The sequence below is a fragment of the Sparus aurata genome, chromosome 8 (genome assembly GCF_900880675.1).
Source record: "Sparus aurata chromosome 8, fSpaAur1.1, whole genome shotgun sequence".
In the NCBI taxonomy this organism is placed as follows: Eukaryota; Metazoa; Chordata; class Actinopteri; order Spariformes; family Sparidae; genus Sparus; species Sparus aurata.
In genome coordinates, this window is record NC_044194.1 from 20,714,344 (window position 1) to 20,728,978 (window position 14,635).

General features: G+C 39.1%; 3 protein-coding genes across 9 annotated transcripts; 2 read left to right on the forward strand and 1 right to left on the reverse strand.

Moving 5' to 3' along the window:
* Nucleotides 1-32: 32 nt before the first annotated feature.
* Nucleotides 33-3,017, reverse strand: uqcc6 (ubiquinol-cytochrome c reductase complex assembly factor 6). Of its 2 annotated transcripts, none has more exons than XM_030426750.1 (3): nt 2,895-3,017; nt 1,261-1,387; nt 33-717 (listed from the first exon to the last, which is right to left on the reverse strand). In XM_030426750.1, the coding sequence occupies exons 2-3, from the start codon at nt 1,366-1,368 to the stop codon at nt 598-600; spliced, it is 228 nt and encodes a 75-aa protein (XP_030282610.1). In that variant the 5' UTR covers nt 1,369-1,387; nt 2,895-3,017; the 3' UTR covers nt 33-597. The 2 variants fall into 2 exon arrangements, with proteins under 2 accessions (XP_030282610.1, XP_030282609.1); XM_030426749.1 differs by lacking the exon at nt 2,895-3,017 and adding an exon at nt 1,854-2,008.
* On the forward strand, nt 2,654-7,350 carry tdg.2 (thymine DNA glycosylase, tandem duplicate 2). Of its 3 annotated transcripts, none has more exons than XM_030426745.1 (10): nt 2,654-2,797; nt 4,017-4,345; nt 4,671-4,870; nt 5,039-5,108; nt 5,278-5,413; nt 5,573-5,655; nt 5,758-5,852; nt 5,936-6,107; nt 6,212-6,332; nt 6,927-7,350. In XM_030426745.1, exons 1-10 carry the CDS (start codon nt 2,787-2,789, stop codon nt 7,039-7,041), a joined length of 1,332 nt encoding a protein of 443 aa, XP_030282605.1. In that variant the 5' UTR covers nt 2,654-2,786; the 3' UTR covers nt 7,042-7,350. The 3 variants fall into 3 exon arrangements, with proteins under 3 accessions (XP_030282605.1, XP_030282606.1, XP_030282604.1); XM_030426746.1 differs by lacking the exon at nt 2,654-2,797 and adding an exon at nt 2,945-3,121 and having other exon boundaries at nt 6,212-6,367; XM_030426744.1 differs by lacking the exon at nt 2,654-2,797 and adding an exon at nt 2,945-3,121.
* Nucleotides 7,351-8,449: 1,099 nt separating this feature from the next.
* On the forward strand, nt 8,450-14,309 carry LOC115586905 (G/T mismatch-specific thymine DNA glycosylase-like). 4 transcript variants are annotated; one of them, XM_030426354.1, is made up of 11 exons: nt 8,451-8,600; nt 9,227-9,302; nt 10,407-10,573; nt 10,904-11,223; nt 11,323-11,392; nt 11,626-11,761; nt 11,970-12,052; nt 12,147-12,241; nt 12,546-12,717; nt 12,946-13,098; nt 13,502-14,309. In XM_030426354.1, exons 2-11 carry the CDS (start codon nt 9,244-9,246, stop codon nt 13,627-13,629), a joined length of 1,383 nt encoding a protein of 460 aa, XP_030282214.1. In that variant the 5' UTR covers nt 8,451-8,600; nt 9,227-9,243; the 3' UTR covers nt 13,630-14,309. The 4 variants fall into 4 exon arrangements, with proteins under 4 accessions (XP_030282216.1, XP_030282214.1, XP_030282215.1 ...); XM_030426355.1 differs by having other exon boundaries at nt 8,467-8,606; XM_030426356.1 differs by lacking the exon at nt 9,227-9,302 and having other exon boundaries at nt 8,450-8,600.
* The last annotated feature ends 326 nt before the right edge of the window (nt 14,310-14,635 follow it).

Genomic DNA, 14,635 nt, shown 5'->3' on the forward strand with positions numbered 1-14,635 from the left:
GAGCAGTGGCCATCACAAGTTCAATACAGCAGTCCAAAACCCAAAGAGATTTAATTTACAATAATACAACACAGGGAACAGCATTAACATATGCACATTTCAGAGACTGGAAACATTTTGGCATTTTTGCTTTGGAAAGTGATCTGAACTAGATCAATCAATAAGCAAAACTTCTGAGGATGAATTTTGCAAGCTTCCAAATGTTACCACTCCCATTTGCTAGTCATGACAAAGGCTTACTTTGATATTTTTATTTAAAATATTTTGTGCCTGGTAGCAGTTACTGCATAGTCATGAAGCATTTTCTTACCGTCTTACATAGCTCTAAAAACGCGAACAAAATGAAAAACAGTAAGAGATGTTTATCCTGTATTAACAGACAGATGCAAATAGTTGAATGGACCTAATTATCTTGATGCAGACATGATCCTCATCTCAAGCAGCCAGACTCCAACAGTGCAGCACTTTATTACCATTAGAAGAAAACATCAAACAAAGAAAATATCCAGTGAAGATGTCCCAGAAATGTTTGTTTTTTTACTCCCAGGCACGTGGTAGCTTCTAGCTTTTTGTCCATCACTCATAAAGGATCTGTCATCAGTCCACCTTTTGTTGCGCTTTAAGTTGCTCCAAAGCAGCAGCAGCTTCTTCTCTGACTTTGTAGCCCCGAAGTTCTGTCTGGAGCTCCCCAGGCTTCGGTGGGATCTCCGGTATAGTCTTAAAAATAAAACAACAAGCACTTTTAAACACATAGGGAAAGACTGTGCCTGTTTGATTGGGTGGTCTTGGTTTTTTTTTTTTTTCCTCCATTCCCACTCGTAGCTGGTAAACTGTTGATAAATATAACATACTTTACTGTTGATCTAAAACATCTACAGTAAAATTCAGAGTTTTTTAGAGCGGATTCTGACACAGCAGTGCTAAACAGATGCAAGAAAATTCCCATCGTGGATGACCGTCAATTAATGGGAAACGCAGGACAATACCAAAGACATAAAGAAATTCTATTCTATTCTACATAAAGTAAAGTACGAGATGATCTATTGTTGAAGAATACTTTATAACAACTATACAATGTGTAACCACAGTAGTACTACACTGTGTTAGCTAGTTGTTTGTACATCATTGGAGTTTATTTGCATTTTCCTAACTTTTCAAAAACCTGATAACGATCATCAAAACAATTTCAGTGCATGCCAAACGTGTTTAATGATTTCCTCCACAGAAAATAGATATGCAACTGTTGCATTTGTCTCTCACCAGATCAGGTAGGTAGTATTGGTGGACGGCCTGTGCTCCTGCAAACATAGCCAGTACACTGGCAGCAAACATCCTCAGGTACCGAGGCCAGGACACACCAGCTGGCATCTTGACAGACTCCCTGAACCTGGAAAAAAAGATAGGGAGAGAAAACAAATCAAAACTACGTGCCAAAAGGTGACATCTAATCTTTGTCTGCTCTTCTTTTCATTGTAGGCCAAGTCGGGTTTTTTTTTCTAAATAAAAAGTGTTGCTGTTAAAATTGTCATCTATAACTGTATGCCTCACAATCTGGGACATTCATCATGTAACTGGGCAGTATCATTTATCACACTGTGTACTGAGATCCTACATATATACAGCTACCATGTGTATGCATCAGCATTAGTGTTTTCTGAAGATCACCATTTTAATAACATTGATATGCTGTAACATATGACTACTTTCCAACTGCACAGTAAATGCAGTTACATGTTAGCTTCTGTCAATGTTTGCTAGCCCTGATGTAACGTTTAGCGAAGCTAAAAGTTTATAAAAAAAAAACATAAATGGTAACAGAGCAATAGCCATACTTGGTACTAGTGAGACCTTACCTTGTTTAAATAGCGTGCATTAAATTAAATAAACGGCAACAATGTGAAGCTGATTTTCACAATTTTAAACCCAACTGTCTGTCATTGGGACACAGGCAGGTCATGCTTTTTGGCTAACACAAAGACTATTTCAAAGAGGAAGAGGTCTCACTCTGAACACATACTGATACTACAAATATTCCGTCTCCCGTCGCCTGTTAGAGCACCTGTGGGCCCAACTTTGTGATCTGATTGGTTGGAAGAGAATAGCTTTTCGATCATGGTTGAAAAAACACAACTCCTTTTTATTCCGCTATTTTCAGCCTACTTGGTGACCGAAGATCCATCTTACGTTAGTTCGTTTTTTTGGGTTGAAAGGCTAAACTCGCAAGCCATACGCATCGTGTTGTACTATGTATTTCAATGTTTACATTGTTGAACCAATTAAAAACAGGGACCTCGGTAAAGTTATGGGGATAAAAGTGCGCTGGATAATCCGGATGTTTTAAAAAAAGGACTTTGTGTGCATTTTGAGTGGTCCTGCTTTTACTACTGAGTGACGCGCTATGTCGAAAAACACACGATCTTTGCTGTTACGTTCTTCTGCAGCGACAACTCGTGTCGGCGCTTTGTCACAGACGAGACATGTCGCCGTCTAGCGGCAGCTTGTGCGAACCCATGCAATTCGTGGACCATAAACTTTAATCCTGTGTGTATTTTATAATGTTAAAATGAGTGAAATACCTGTGCGGTTTTCATCAATAGCCATCGCTCACTTGTTGTTAAAGTGTAGTTTTGTATTTCATTCTGACTGATGCAGTACACCTCCTAACCAGACGGTGGCGTTAAGCCTCCAGTCAACCGGAGCTAAACGGGATGTTGAGCGTTTAAATGGTCTTTGTTTTGGGAGCATTCCCAGCCCCCCGTCCATTTAATTGAAAACTAAAGAACAAAATGTATGACAGGTATGTTAGCTTTCTCATACACCTTTATGTTTCGTTAATGTAGAGGTCAGTGGTGGTTTTAAGATAGCTGTTGGACCGCGTAATGTTGTTAGCTTACTGTTAGCTAAAGCTTCCAGCTTCCTGTAGCAGCGTCCGTCCGTCTTCTTTGTGCCGAGCAATGTCCCTCTGTGCTATAACTTGATCCTCACACAGCTCATGTCTCCAGTGTGTATTGATGCATCTGTCAGAAGAATGAATGATAATTTATTTAGATAAGTCAACAGTTAAGATGGAAGAAAACCAGTATACATCACTGACGGTTCCTACGGATTATTTTCAGCAGTGGTGAGTTGGTGCTGGAGGTGGCTGCAGGTCCTGGAAAACTTCTCATGTTATTTCCCTCTCTACGTCTTCATTTTCATGCATGAGATGGAGAAAGATGAATAGCATTTGACACACGATATCATGCACATGTATATACTTTATATTCAGGCTTTTAGCAAGTGATAGTTATTATTAAGGATAATAACCTGTCAAATTGTAAAAAAAAAAAAAAAAAAAAAACAACGAACAAAACTGTGCTCTCAATAATAATGCAGAACTAATAACTTACACCAGCAGAGTTATAGTCAAGGTATGTAACAATAGACGTGGTAGATGTAACGTAGTCAGCTGAATGTATCCTGTAGCTGGTTTGAAAAGTCTAAAAGGAAATTTCTTAAAATTTTGACATGTTACTACATTATCCAGTAGTTATTACACCATCACTTGCTATAGGCTTTATAAATACACCTGGGTCTTACTCTCTTACTGGATGCCGCCTGAAAAGGAACTCTTCACTTGTTCGACCTGTAGTTGACTTCATATAAACCACAGTCACAATGTTCTTCATTCCATTCTGGTAAGCCTAATGTAAACGCACGTCAACGTTGGTGTTAAAAGACAAGGGTATGTGCTCTAAACAAATCAGATCGGCAAGGGAAAATAGGTCAGCACACACACTGATGCAATGAATGAAATGCAGAGAATACAAACAGGTGTATATCAGCGCATGTACTGTATGTTTGTAAGTATTGTGTCTTGTAAGTTTGCCTCACCCTACTGTTCTCGCACCCCATTAAACACCAGACATAATGTGTCTTCTCTTGCCGTGTCCGGATCTTCTTTTGTCTTCTTCTGATAACGCTCCTCTCACTTTTCACTTTAACCTTCATCCTCTTCCTCTTCTCTTCTCCTCTAGGTACCAGTCCAGCCAGCAGCACCCCGAGGCGCAGTATGGGATGCCATATCACAACATGGGCCATTACACAGAAGGTCCCAGAGACGAGCCGGTCATGGCTGAGCTGTCTGTGCACCGGGAGCAGCCTCATTACCCAGAACCTTTTAATCAGAACTACCCCCAAGCCCCAAACCACTACCAGGACCAGGTTTACCAGCAGCCAGCCTACCAGCAGAACTACAGAGAGCAGCAGCATCCTGCACACCTGCACCACCCCCAGCATCAACATACAGTACAGCAGCAGGAGGCGAATGTTCAACACCAACCTCAGCCTGCTGGTGCACCTCAAGGTACGGTGGAAATTATTGATCAGTGTAATTCTCCCCTACACCCCAAACATTTTATTTTGTCACATCTGATAGATTAAAATATCTTCTACTTTTAATAGCAGTCCATCTGCCATCTTAAGCTACATTTTGCTGACAAATAGTGGTTGTCATTGATTCTCTTTTGGAATTGGAGACTAAAGTCTTGCAGTTTAAAAGACAAAGGTCAAAACTGGTCAAAAATCTCATTGATTTGTGCTGTTTCTTAACCAGCCCCTATCTACATCATTGTCCATTGTCTTTTCTCCAGTGAATGTGACTTTTCTTGTGAAACTTTTCTTTGTCGTAGTTGTGACGCCAGTGAAGAAGAAGAGAGGTCGGCCTCCGAAGCAGCAGGCAGAGGAGGGCAAGACGCAGGAGGAGGACGATGAGGTTGAGGCCGCCAAAAAAGCCAAGAGGGCTCTCAACCGCTTCAATGGCATGTCAGTGGCTGAGGTTATGGCCAAAACCCTGCCAGACGTTATTACCTACAATCTTGACATTTTGATAGTGAGTTATTAACTGGAAGAATTCATATACTTGTTTATTTGAATTAGAAGTGAAGTGGTGTTTTTTTGTGGCCTTCATACAAAAGAAATTAGACACAGTGTATTTAGTCACAAAAAGCTGTCATTTTTGGGTCTGTTGCCATGGTAACACATTCATTTTTCTCCTCAGATTGGAATTAACCCAGGACTATTGTCAGCCTTCAAAGGACACCATTACCCGAACCCAGGAAACCATTTCTGTAGGTTCAAATTCAATTTTCTTACTAAAAAAGATTCATTGCATCTGCAGTAACTAAAATATTCTTTAACCCATTAAAAAAACCATCAGGTTCCAGTGTTGTGAGATGGGTTTTTTTATGTCTCAGTGGCCACTTGCAGTTAAACTACCAACTCTTCTCTTCTGTCCAGGGAAATGTCTGTTTCTATCTGGTCTAACTGACGAGCAGCTCAACTACATGCATGACCAAAGCCTGCCAGAGAATTACAGCATTGGCTTCACCAACATGGTAGAGAGGACCACACCTGGCAGCAAAGATCTTTCCAGGTGAATTATAAAAACGCATTTATCTATCTTTTGTATACAGAATGATTCCGAAATAGTGCTACAGCAGACTGAGACTGAAGATACTAAGATGACAGTGAGGCACTCTCACCTTGAAACAAACAGTGATGATATTTTGCCGTTTTTTTGTTTACGTCCCAGTAAGGAGATTCGTGAAGGAGGTCGACAGTTACTTGAAAAGCTGCAGAAATACAAACCATTGATAGCGGCTTTTAATGGAAAAGGTAAAATGATTGAACACTTCTTCTCTGTACCTTAAGTGTTTAAGGTGGCATATTCATAAAGCCGTTGGGAAACAGTGTAGTGACATTTGTTTATTTTGGCAGGTATTTATGAAATCTTCTGCAAGGAAACCTTTGGTGTGAAGGCAAAGAATCTTGAGTTTGGTCTGCAGCCGTACAAAATCCCAGAAACTGAGACAGTATGTTGAAATTGTACCTGGATCACTCTTAGAATAAACCCAACAATACAAACATACCTCATAGCTTATTTCCTTTCACCTAGGTCTGCTACTTGATGCCGTCATCAAGCCCTCGCTGTGCCCAGTTCCCCCGTGCACAGGATAAGGTACATTTCTACATCAAACTGAAGGAACTGAGAGACGAGATGAAAGGCACGGCACCAAGCCACGAGGTGGAGGAGACAAAGTACTCATTCGATCTGCAGCTAGCTAAAGGTAAACAGTAGAATTAATAGGCAGGGTACATCTTTGTCATCTCTACAGATATATTGACGTCTTAGTTGAATATCTAACTCCTTCATGGTGTGTTTGCTCTGCAGAGGATGCAAAGAGGATATCAATCAAAGAAGAGCAGGTGGATCCAGAGTATGAAAGCTGTAGCGGCCTGCATGACAACGCAAAGCAAAGCAGCAACACATCCCAACTAAAGGAGGAGGAGAGGTGAAAAAAACAGGGCTGTCTGCTGTAGCACACAGGTAGTGTAGTTACCATGTAGTTCTAACTAAATGTAGCTGGAACTGGGTGGAATCATTGTATTTCTTAAAGAATAAACACTTGTGAGTTTAAGCTGCATATAATGTAACTGTAAATAATGACTCAAAACCACTGTGACTGATTACCTATCAAGACCAATTTAGAAGTCTGAGTTGATTTTCATATTGTACTGACATGAAGTGAAACAATGAGCTAAACCTACCTTGAAGTAAGAATGGATTTGTCAATCCTTGAGAGAATGGCATGGTGTGAAAAGCTGTTGCCATTAGCCTCTAATATCACTGTGAAGCTGTTTATGAGATTGTCTTCCATGCACACCGACACAGACAAACATACATGTGCACGTTGTTGGCATGGTACACATTCCTGCCAATGGTTTAACACTATTACACCAATCTACAGTTGGCAGTAGCTTGCCAAGATCTGCAGAAATGCATTGTAAAGGCAAGAAAAGGACTGCATGCTAGTTAACATGGATGTTAAATATAATGTAAAGTTCTGTAAGCAGCAAATATCATCTTTTATTGTGATGTCTTGCAGAAATGGACATTGTTGGCCAGTCAGCGAACAACATGACATGGAATCACTGCAGCCGGAGATGTTCACTCAACAGATACCAGATATCAGCTGTACTAGTAGCATGATGCATCAGTGAGGTTAAGAAACCTTCTGATGACACCACAAGAGAAAGGAGTCACACAGTCTCCTGAGGCGTCAGGAGAAAGGGAGAAAGTGCCCTCAACGGTTACATTTTCTAACTCTCAAACAGACTGTGCATGTTTTGTTGTCATTTTTTATCACTATTTATTGCATTTTGTATGGTACATGTGTTCAGTGAGTTATTTTTTGTATTTTAAAAGAATGACTTTTTATGATTTGTCAGCTGCATAAATAGGTAATTGTACTGGGATTTCTGATGTAATTAATTCTAATTACAGAGTTATTAAATCTCTTCTAAAGCTGACATTTATTGTCTCATTGTTTATGTCATTCATGTGAAGCTGTAATGTATTACCAACAATGTAAGGAAACACAAACACGCCATCAGAAAGCATGGGTATTGCTTCTACTTTAGTGGAAAGTTTTCAAATCTCTATGACAAAGGAAGCAACATTCAGATATTTTGATGATTCGCTTGCTTTTTCTTCCCAGTAGCCCTGTAGTCAATACAATGATGCACAATTTAATTTAAGCATATAGCTTCAGAGAAACACGAAGTGTAGAACTAAAAAAAACAGACATAAAAATCACAAAGACCCATATAATGATTTTCAGAAATAATTCCACTTTAAAACATTTCTGGCAAGAATACGCACAAAGCAAATACTTTGTTGAATACATATGAATTCTTTGGATGTATTTGTACATGGTGTCAATCAGCTTTTCACTAGAGTATGTGGAAATATTTAGGTCTTTAAAAACAAAAATAAATCTCAATTTCAAATATGGGCGACTTGCAGCACAGTAATATGCCTTCATATACTTTGCTGTGAAGAAATCAAAAGCACACCAACGATGTTTTATCAGGTTGCATTGACTTCTTTTGCACAACCTCCAGTTTGTAACATGGTTGTTATTGACGAGGAAGAAATAAATACAGGTCAATAAAATGGCCTCACTGAAACCTTCAAAGTTTGAGACAAAAGTCTTTAGACGAGATGTGTTTTTATTATTTTATTTTAAATTCTGCTTTAAAAGCATGTTGGGAATGATGGCAGTCGCGATTGTCACTTGCCAAATTAAAATAAATAAATACTCCAATAACTTAAAGACTTGATCAAAATGCAGACATGGACATTTAAACGCCACAGACTATCAGCCAATAGGAAGGACGCTCGGGGAGTTTAAAAGTCGAGCAGCTCATACCAATGCGAAAACGGATGGGTACCGTTTTGTTCGTTTTCAGTTTTATCGTGCGACGTTCGTACAAATACCATGCCCAGACGCTTTTATTAAAATGATAAGATTTAAAACCCAATAGTCTGAAATATGCTCCTTGTAGTTGTTTTTTCTAGTTTCCAGTCAAAGATTTCTTTCTTCTCACACCCCTACGTCTTGGACTTGAGATCTTCCGGTGTCAAAGTTGACCGGCAATGCTGTCATTTCTTTGTTGCCTGTGTTGCACCTAATATGTTGTGAATAGAGGAGCGGGATAGATGGAAAATAAACAGTTATCTGTACAGAGGAAACCATTTTAAACCGTACCCACATCAGGTTCGTGTAAGTTTTTCAATACCGGTAAATTGTGTACAATTAATTTGCGAGGAATCTCAGTGGACGCGAAACCATTCATCCATGCTATGTTAGCCGAGCGGCTAGCTGTTGGCTAACATTAGCTGCAGTTGTGGCACTGCTGCTGAATTGCTGTAAACGATGCCATTCATACTTTTACAAGTAAAACGTAACCTCTGTTATTGAAATGAGATAGCTATAACCGCGTCCCTTTAGCCCACCAACTTTCAATGATAAATATGTTTTAAAATGGCACATTGAGAGTTGTTTTTCATTTGTGTTTAACGTTAGCTTGTGAGTTAGCATAGCCATGGAAGAAGGGGGAAGCCTTTTAGCAGGTGTGGATGTGTAGTCGCATGATTTGGGGTTTGGGATATCTGCTGTTGAACTCGCATAAAAGTGTTTAAATTGTGTTTATTCACCATTTAAGTTATCATTTTGTTTTCGTTTACGTTATGGTTTCTTTTGTCGTTAACTCTACAGTTTGTTTACAATGCCCTGGCACATGCATTCAATTTCACACACTGCCAGACTCTTTTGTATACTTAATTTCATGTACATTATCAAGCTATGTATCCTCAACATCCCTACTGATTTATTTAATAAAGTCAAAACCACCCAAAAGATGGACGAAAAGCAGAATGGATCATACCCTGTTGTCTCCCCGGAGTATCTTCATCAGTGGTGAGTCTTCTCCTCACCCCAATGTGGCCATGTGGGAGTCTGATCATACCAGCAAACCTCTGAATGGCAAAGTGTGATGAAAATGAAATGAAAGCATGTGTGCCCACCTTGCCCCTTTATTGGCTTTTGTTTTAACATTGTTTTCATAATATGACATTTGTTTTTTGCACAACAAATGATAATTTTCATTGATAATTTATTTCACTGTGGTTTGATACAGAAAGAACAAAGTGAACATATTGGGGAAATGTCTCTGATGTTTTCCTTTAATATGATGTGGTGCTTCATTACAGTCTTTGTGATTTACTAACTATCGTTGACTGGGAACTGGGTTTTCTAAGCGTTGTGAAAATAAGTAGGAAAATATACGGGTCAGTCTGCTGCTGGCATAGACGTACTCAGATTCCACATTTTCAGAAGTGATATACAGTTATATAATGAATAAATTGTTGAGTTATAAAAGATGTGTTTCTAGTATTAAGAACATTACTAACATTATTATCCACTAACACCTCTCTAAAAACGCTTTCAACTCAACAGACTTTGGTGCTGAAGTAGAATATAATATCGGCTGCAGTGGAATATAACATGCGTAATGTTTTCATTAGTGTAAAATTACCTGAAACTCAGAATCGATTGGTTTTTGTTACCTTAGATCGAGCCTACATATCCACAGAAGGGTAGGTCCTCTTCCACCAAATTCGCTAAGTTGCTCTGTCATGTTTGTTTATAAAGTAGATCAGAACAGACAAATCAAACCTTGTGTATAGAGAGGGCATTTTACTTTCTTAATAGAAATTGTAGTGGAGGGTGGAATGAGGGGTGTTCAGTTGGTTTCAGTCATCCATCACTTGTTAGATGCCACTAAATCCTACACACTGGACCTTTAAGTTCTCATAAAAGATCTTTTTGTGAGGAATAACAGATTGTTAACTAATTGTAACTAACAATTTTAAGAGAAAATGCATGAAGTATGTTTATTTATCATCACTGGGTAATAAATCAAATGCAGAGTCGCTTTAACCTGGCAGCACATTCTGCTCACCCTTTGTTTGTTGTATTAATTTTCTCCCCGTTTTTTTTGTAATAATTCTTCCACCACAGGGTTCAGTCTGCACAACAGTTTCAAGCTCTCCAGGCTCAATATTCAGGCTTGAACCAGGACCATCAGTTTCACTACCCACAGGGGGAGACAGGAGAGACAGCCATGGCACACATGGCTAATCCAGAGCCCATGATGGATCAGCAGCAACCTGCCAACCTGGCAAAACGTACTGAGATGCCTTTTAAATAATATATCCTCAAAGATGTTATATTTACCAGATCAGCTGGTTCTGGGTCAGGTCCCAGACAAGTTGTCATAAAATGTGTGCCAACAGCTCTGCACAATTATACTTAAATGATAAGGGCTTTTTTGTAATACTGCATTGCATTACCATGCTTGCGAGACTGAAGTTTTATATACTTCGAGACAACAAAAAGTTGAATAGAGTGATATGAAGTAAGAAATCTACAGTATGGATCTCAGACAACAGTTCAACAAAGTGCAAGGTTCAGACATTTCTTCTTTTTGATGTCACCTCTGAAATTCTTTTTTGTAGCACCGGCCAAAAAAAGAGGCAGAGCAGCACAGCCAAAGGAACCCAAGGCACCAAAACCTCCAAAAGTCCCCAAGGCACCGAAGCCACCGAAGGCACCAAAGCCACCAAAGCCACCTAAAGACCCAAATGCACCTAAAGCAAAACCGGGTCCAAAGCCCAAGAAGGCTGCTGAGGCTCAAGGAGACGGCAAGCAAGAGAAGATTGATGAGAGCTTCAAGAAGGTGAAGAGGAAAATTGACCGTTTCAAGGGGATGTCAGAGGAGGAAGTAATGAAGAAAACTTTACCAGACCTGCTGGATTACAACCTGGACTATGTCATTGTAAGGATCATCTGTTTTTACAGAGGAACCATGCACTGTGCTATTTGTAATGAATTTTGATTTTATAAGCTTCAAAAACATGTGCTGTTATCCTTTCAGATTGGAATAAATCCAGGATTGATGGCAGCTTACATTGGACGGTGGTTTCCAGGTCCTGGAAATCATTTTTGTAAGTTATGTGACAATCATCATTTTGAGTTGTGTGATGATGGAAAATTGTTCCTGTCCTGGTCTCCTGATGGAAAATAGTTTTGATTCTGTAGTAGGTTTATAAGAAGTTTAAGATTCAGACCTTCAGATGAAAAGAGAAGTTAAGATTAAGGAGAATGCTCTGACACCATTTACAAATACATACTTTTTGTGAGCCAAGGAGATGAATGATGGGCAATTCTTTTATTTTAGGGAAGTGCCTGTTTCTGTCTGGATTTACTGAGGAGCAGCTAAACCACATGTCTGACACTACTCTACCTACAAAGTACAAAATGGGCTTTACCAACATGGTGGCCAGGGCGACACCAGGGAGCAAAGATCTCTCGAGGTAGGCTTATATACTGATGGATTCTGATGTGATTGCTAACCATCATGTTTGATGTGACTAGAGCCAGAAAAAAATCAATATTTAGGGCAAAGTGGCCATTCTGAGTTGTGCTGACGTTGGATGAGCAAACAGGACTCATAATGGCTGAGATTAGAAGTTTGTCATAATTCTGTATATTAAATCTTTTTTTCTCCTTTCATCTCAACAGTAAAGAGTTGCGTGAAGGAGGCAAAATTCTCGTTGAGAAGTTGAAGAAGTTCAGACCACTTATTGCTGTTTTCAATGGAAAATGTAAGCACTGCTACATAGCAATGGTTTTCGTAACATATCTGTAAAAAATGTTTTTTTTAAAAATCAACTAATATTTCTGTCCCCACCCCCCCAGGTATTTATGAAATGTTCTGCAGAGAAATGTTTGGTAAAAAACCAAAGAAACTTGACTTTGGTTTGCAGCCACACAAGATCCCAGAGTGTGACGTGGTGAGTGCCCGACAGCTTTCAGCTTCATAATAAGAGTCCTCAAAAATTGATAAAAGTTAGCTTCGTTTTCTGAATTGTGTTTCAAAGGTGATTATTTTTTTTACATTTTTGGCTGGCCCCAGAAGCTGAAATTAATAGATCAGACCAGCACTTGATTCTTTATTTATAATCCACTGAAGAAGTTAATTGAAGTTAAAAATTGCAGGGTATCTAAAATATTTATTTTATTTAAGGTATGAAAGCTAAATGAGATGAGATGTTACCTCTTTAGAATTGACCTGACAGTCATTTCCCCTTTTCACAGGCTCTGTATCTGATGCCTTCATCGAGCGCTCGTTGTGCTCAGTTCCCTCGTGCTCAGGACAAAGTCCACTTCTACATCAAACTAAGGGAGCTCAGAGATCAGCTGAAGGGTGTCCGAAAACAGACTGAGATCGAGGAGATTGACTACAAATTCAACCTGCAACTGGCCAAGGGTAATCACAGTCACAGATGAGAGCAGATAATGAATAAAGCTATAATCATCATTTACACTTGTAGTGTAGTATAACAGTGTACAAAGAATTAGACACTGAGAGCAGTAACGTCAGTTGCTTGATAGCCTGTGCATCCTGATATTAAAAACTTGCCCTTTTAGTTTGATCTCTGATTCTAGGTCAGATCATGTTTGTAAAATCTTCCTTTTTTTCTTTTAACATCAACAGAGGATGCCAAGAGGATGGCAATTAAGGAGGAGCAGTACGATCCTGGTTATGAAGATGCCTATGGTGGAGCATATGCAGAGAAAGGACCTGAAGGAGAGCCGGCCCCGAGCCAGACCAACGGTCACTGTACATTCTCATCTGTAGAAAACAGAGGTAACACACACACACAAAGTTGAAACAGTTTGCTTCTGCAACCTGTATTCGACTCTTGACATTTTATTAAAGCCTTGTAGGTTGTTGAAATGTACACCCGTTGTACTGATAATACCGTTATACTGTTGATTTATTTTTTACCAACACAGTAATGTCAGATCCTGCACATAGGGGATACACAATGACCAATATCCTGTGTTAACTGATTTATCTGAGTAACAGGCTGTCTTGTGTGAATGTAAATCACATTTCAACGAACAGACAACTGGAAAGTAAAATGGACACGTTTCGTGTTGGCAACGATTTGTCCTCCTGAATGAGTATCTTGAAAAATTTTTATCCCATCAGCTGTGTCAGATTATCCTCAGCAGAGAGCTTCAGTCTGTGTTCTGTCTGTCTCCAGAAGAAACACAGGAGGCGGCAACGTCACAAGTAGCAGAAGGCCAGCTCCCAGACGGACAGTGGATGACCCAGTCTTTTGCAGATCAGATCCCAGACATCAGCGGTGGTCCGAAGGAAGGCAGCGTATAAGGAAAAGACTTATTGTCTGGTTTTGAATCGTTTTCCTTTTTATTAGGGTCCGAGTGGGATATACACACATTGGTGGACTTTTTAGAGATTTTGCAGAACATTTTTTCTGCACTTTTATTTCTTTTGTGGTCTTGTATACATGTATGATCATCTTCATGGCAGTCTTTTTTAAATATGTGAAATCAGGGACTTGACAATGATGCTTGACTGTCCTTGGAGAAGGTCATGTATTTAAATGTTTGTTTTGCCTTTGTACTCTACTGTTCCATACTGCACTGTGATGCAGTAACTGCAAACGGTCACATCTACTGTTTTGACAGTAGATACATTCTAGATGATTATTTTTTAAGCTTGACTGATCAGTTGGAGCCTATATGATCCTCAGTGAATTGAGGATTTAGTTAGCATTAATGTTTTACATTCATGGTGCTATGAACTGATTACGATCCAATGTGATCACTCAACCAGACTCAACATGTACGTCAGATTTTCCACTGAAGGCATATTTGACAAACCTCTCAATGTAATGTTACAGGTTTTATTTTAATCTTTGCTATTATCACTTTTTTGCTTTAGGAATTTTAGAATTATGTTTTGTATGTTTATGAAAATGTTATTCAAAAGGAATTTTATGAAGCAATTGTCCATTAAAATGTCCTGATGATGCTTTTTCTACATTATTTGATTACCTTCTTGCTAATTGTAAGTGTCATACAGCACAGAATCACCATTGATTCAAAGATGTATGTACCTTTAAGTGGCTTTGTATTACTACTCAAAATTAGTTAGGGATATTGGGATAAATGAGTGTTTTACTTGATTGTTTATTCTGTGACATCTGTGACTTTTATTTTCTATTTTGAACATAGTTTTGATCCCCAAAAAAACTGCAACACGTTTGTATAAACACATAATCCAATATCGCCCAACTCATTTTGAGTAGTGTATGTTGCACGGGACTGAATTTCAACCCTTCAGTTGTGTTACTAACTTTACTTCAGAGTCA

Coding starts and splice junctions, on each gene's coding strand:
- LOC115586905 (XM_030426354.1), top strand. CDS start 9,244: ATGGACGAAAAGCAGAATGGATCATACCCTGTTGTCTCCCCGGAGTAT. Junction 10,574..10,903: donor ACCTGCCAACCTGGCAAAAC/GTACTGAGATGC, acceptor TCTTTTTTGTAG/CACCGGCCAAAAAAAGAGGC. Junction 13,099..13,501: donor CTCATCTGTAGAAAACAGAG/GTAACACACACA, acceptor GTCTGTCTCCAG/AAGAAACACAGGAGGCGGCA.
- tdg.2 (XM_030426744.1), top strand. CDS start 3,033: ATGATAATTTATTTAGATAAGTCAACAGTTAAGATGGAAGAAAACCAG. Junction 5,109..5,277: donor GAACCCAGGAAACCATTTCT/GTAGGTTCAAAT, acceptor TCTTCTGTCCAG/GGAAATGTCTGTTTCTATCT. Junction 5,414..5,572: donor GGCAGCAAAGATCTTTCCAG/GTGAATTATAAA, acceptor TTTACGTCCCAG/TAAGGAGATTCGTGAAGGAG.
- uqcc6 (XM_030426750.1), bottom strand. CDS start 1,368: ATGCCAGCTGGTGTGTCCTGGCCTCGGTACCTGAGGATGTTTGCTGCC. Junction 718..1,260: donor AATACTACCTACCTGATCTG/GTGAGAGACAAA, acceptor TTTATTTTTAAG/ACTATACCGGAGATCCCACC.